At 51.8% G+C, this 4,508-nt stretch overlaps 1 protein-coding gene across 1 annotated transcript; it reads left to right on the top strand.

Moving 5' to 3' along the window:
* The first annotated feature begins 207 nt into the window (after positions 1–207).
* On the top strand, positions 208–3,999 carry LOC124649086 (senescence-induced receptor-like serine/threonine-protein kinase). The gene is made up of 11 exons (XM_047188760.1): positions 208–1,372; positions 1,459–1,597; positions 1,710–1,781; positions 1,858–1,929; positions 2,018–2,098; positions 2,191–2,348; positions 2,452–2,714; positions 2,818–2,944; positions 3,021–3,089; positions 3,177–3,369; positions 3,461–3,999. Exons 1-11 carry the CDS (start codon positions 208–210, stop codon positions 3,789–3,791), a joined length of 2,670 nt encoding a protein of 889 aa, XP_047044716.1. The 3' UTR covers positions 3,792–3,999.
* Positions 4,000–4,508: the final 509 nt, after the last annotated feature.

Below are 4,508 nucleotides of genomic sequence, written 5' to 3' on the forward strand. Positions count from 1 at the left end.
AAATCATTTGCTGCCGTTGGGGCGAGTACGTATAGTTTATACAGAGTCAAACAATTAAGATCCGTTTTCATTTCGGCTCAGCGTTGAGTGTTCTACGTGCGACTTCTTTATACTGTAACGTAAGTGTATTTCGTCTTACTAGTTGCCTAGCGGCGGCAACCGGCATTTGCGCAAGTAGCGCGGCGGAGCGATCAGCGCGGTGACCGCATGGCGCCCCGGTCGTGGCTTCTCCTGCTCGTCCTCGCCGGCGCACTACTCCAACCCCGTGCCCAGACCGCGCCTGACAGCACCGGTTTCGTCAGCATCGACTGCGGCCTGCCGGAGCGGGGCAGCGGCTACGTGGACGCCGCCACCAAGCTGCCGTACGTCCCGGACGGCGCCTTCACCGACGCCGGCTCCAACCACAACGTCTCCGCCGAGTACATCACGCCGTCGCTCTCCAGGCGCTACCTCAACGTGCGCAGCTTCCCCGGCGCCGTCCGCAGCTGCTACACCATCCCGCTACCCCCCTCCGCCGCGGCGCCGGCCAGCTCCTCCAAGTACCTGGTCCGCGCCACGTTCCTATACGGCAACTACGACGGGCTCGACGCGCTCCCCGTCTTCGACCTCCACCTCGGCGTCAACTTCTGGCAGACGGTGAACATCACGACGCCCGACAAGGCGCAGATGGCGGAGGCCGTCGCCGTCGTCCCCGCAGGCGAGTCCGCCGTGCAGGTCTGCCTCGTCGACACCGGCTCGGGCACGCCGTTCGTGTCCGGGCTGGACCTCAGGCCGCTCTGGGGCACGCTGTACCCGCAGGCCAACGCGACGCAGGCGCTCGTCCTCGTCGACCGCAGCAACTTCGGCGTCAGCGGCCTCGCGCTCGTCAGGTACCCGGACGACCCCTACGACCGCGTCTGGATCCCGCGGAGCAACCCGGGGGCGTGGACGGAGGTCTCCACGCCGGAGCCGGTGCAGCGCGTCGTCGGCTTCAGCTTCCACGCGCCTTCCGCCGTGCTGCAGACTGCCGTCGCGCCGCGCAACGGCTCCAGGACCATCCAGTTCTCGCTCGACGCCTTGCCCAACCACGTCTACCCCGTGCCCGGCTGCGTCGGGATCCTCTACTTCGCCGAGGTGCAGGCCGCCGCCGGGAGCGCGCCGCGGCAGTTCGACATCTTCGTCAACGGCGATCGCTGGGGCATGGGGCCCTTCACGGCGCCACTGCGCCTCGCCTCCGACGCGACCTACACTAGCGCCCCCTACCTAGGGGTCAACGGCCAGTACAACTTCACCCTCAACGCCACCGCTAACTCCACCCTGCCGCCCATCATCAACGCTGCCGAGCTCTTCTCTGTCGTCTCCACGGTCAATGTCGCCACGGACGCCGACGATGGTAACCAGATGCGCTTGGGAACAAGTAGGATTCTCTCGGTTTGTACTGATAATTGCTCTGCTTTGCCTCGCGTATTGCTGAAACAGTTGCTGCCATGACTGCGATCAAGGGCAAGTATGAGGTGAAGAAGAACTGGGCAGGTGACCCCTGTGCTCCCAAGAATCTTGCGTGGGACGGATTGACCTGCAGCTACGCCATTTCTATGCCTCCAAGAATCACAAGACTGTAAGTTTCGGTACTGTCCAATTTTCTGTTAATCCTGCGTCAGAAATCTGTCCAGCAATCTTGTCCAGCCGTCTGAACTTTGAAGTCTGAGCAAGTGTGTCTGTTTCTGCAGAAATATGTCATCTGGCGGTTTAAGCGGCGGTATATCATCCTCTTTCGCTTCCCTCAAAGCAATCAAGTACTTGTAAGTGCAATATCCTTAATCCATTTTGTCAATTTTGTGAGTTCTAAACATTTGGTATCCCTGTTGCTAATTTCAGGGATTTGTCAAACAACAATTTGACTGGATCAATCCCCGATGTTCTTTCACGACTACCCCTTCTCTTGGTGCTGTAAGTAATCCTGATCATCCATGTTGTCTCTGATATCTAGCAATAATCTAGCTACATAAATAAACTAGTATGAATTTTGGTCCCGTAGAGACTTGACAGGCAACCAGCTTAATGGATCAATCCCCTCTGGGCTTCTCAAGAGAATTCAAGATGGCTCCCTGACTCTAAGGTCAATCCATTTGGTCCTCGTGTCATTGTTTCTACACTTGCCCTAGCAAAAAAATTAATTGCTCATTGTTTTCTTACTTTTGATATATATAGATACGGCAAGAATCCAAACCTTTGCAGCAACAGCACCTCTTGCGAGCCCACAAAAAAGAAGAGCAACTCAATGCTTGCCGTCTACATTGTTGTTCCAGTAGTGGTGACAGGGGCACTGGCAGTGCTAATACTAGTACTCATCATAAGAAAAAAGCAAGGTGAGAAGAGGCATCAACACATCAACTGTAACCCCAAGTCAGTAATGGAAATGATAATACTTGCAACCTCTTTTCTGTTATCACTCACCTCATGAATCTTCAGGAAAGGGAAGCCTGAACCGGCAGAACGAGGCGGGTGGCGCGCAGTCACGGTCACAGCACGGCGACGGGCACAACCTGCTGCAGGTGGACAACCGCCGGTTCACCTATAGAGAGTTGGAGGTCATGACGAGCAACTTCAAGACTGTTCTTGGCCAGGGAGGGTTCGGCTGTGTCTACGACGGGATCTTGCCAGATGGCACCCAGGTGGCGGTCAAGCTGTTGGCTGGGTCGTCGAGCCAGGGCGTCAGAGAGTTCATCACAGAGGTAATTAGCCACTGGCCAATTATATCTGGTCACCTGTCGGCGGAAAATTTTGGTGTTTGGAAGAATTTAAGTGTGTTAATCTATTTCCTCTCTTACTGTTCAGGCTCAGACCTTGTCAAAGATACACCACAAAAATCTGGTGACATTGGTCGGTTACTGCAAAGATGGCGAGTACATGGCGCTTGTCTATGAGTATATGTCCGAAGGAAACCTGCAAGACAAACTCAGAGGTGTGTGTTCTTTCATCATCCTGTCAGTGCCTCAAGTAGTTCCACAATCCTGACGACAGCCCGCGATTTTCTGCAGGGAAAGGTCGCAACACCGGAACTTTAACCTGGAAACAAAGGCTTCGGATCGCACTGGAATCAGCACGAGGTATTCTTACCGTCTATAGCAAGTACTTTGTTGCTAGTTTTCATCTCTTAGTGCTGCCGGAATTTTACATGTTCTCTGGAAGTGCAGGGCTCGAGTATCTGCACAAGGCGTGCAGCCCGGCCTTTGTGCATAGGGACGTGAAGACATCCAACATCCTGTTGAATGCGAATCTCGAGGCCAAGGTCGCCGATTTTGGCTTGCTCAAGCCTTTCAAACGGGATGGTGATACCCATGTATCCACGGCCAGATTAGTTGGAACACACGGCTACCTTGCCCCTGAGTATAAGAGGCCATGCCACCTTATTATTGTTTTCCACTTGCCTTGTTGATATCACAATGCTAACCTATAACGAACATATATATGTTTCTAGGTACGCAGCGGCCATGCAGCTGACCGTGAAGAGTGACGTGTACAGCTTTGGTGTCGTACTACTAGAGCTGATCACGGGACAACCGCACATCCTGCAATGCCCGGAGCCAACCAATATCATCCATTGGGTGCGGCAGCGCCTTGCACGGGGCAATATCGAAGACGTGGTAGATGCTCGCATGGCAGGCGACTACGATGTTAATGGCGTCTGGAAGGTCGCGGATGTCGCGCTCAAGTGCACCGCTCATGCTCCTAATCAACGGCCCACAATGACCGATGTGGTGGTGCAACTGCAAGAGTGTGTCGAGCTAGAAGATCAACATTTCATTTGATGAGGACCCGAGTCTTGTTGAGTGGGCGATATTGTGTGAAAGTCAATTTTTTTGTCTATCTGGTCATAATATACTTATATAGTTTTTTCTTAGTTTTTTCATAGATGCCTAATGCATGTGACACATTGTACAATTGCGGTGTCATGTGTCAAACTTTTGTGAAACACATGGGTGGATATTAGAGCACTAAATCCAAGAAACTTCGTGCGAAAGGACGAGAAAGCAACACTGAAATGTTGGGGGGGGGGGGGGGGTATGTGTTCTAGTTTAAGGCATGGCATTGTATGATGCTCGTGATTTTCTTATGTGTGCCAAAATATGAGATAGAGCCGAATATTGCACTCTGGGGTCGAACACCCTTCGATAAAGTTAGATATATCATGTAGGAGTTGAAGGTGTAGTCGTAGTGAATAATTTATTGCCAAAGAAAAGCAACGGAGACCGCAGATAGACAGAGAATTACAATGAAAAGTACATAAAAATAATGGGGTTTGGGCATAGAGACTAGAATTGCACATCATCATGATAGAGGAGATAGAATATATGACATGATCACTAGGTGCAACCCAAAGCTCGAATATAGGAAGATGTTGTGTACAAGTGACTTAGTTGTCTATCTAGTAAAAAATATACTTATATAGTCTCTTTTCCAGTGGTTTCAAAGATGGGTAATGCATGAAACATAAATGTACAATTGTTGATGTTATTTTTCAAAAT

The sequence above is a fragment of the Lolium rigidum genome, chromosome 4 (assembly GCF_022539505.1).
Source record: "Lolium rigidum isolate FL_2022 chromosome 4, APGP_CSIRO_Lrig_0.1, whole genome shotgun sequence".
NCBI lineage: Eukaryota > Viridiplantae > Streptophyta > Magnoliopsida > Poales > Poaceae > Lolium > Lolium rigidum.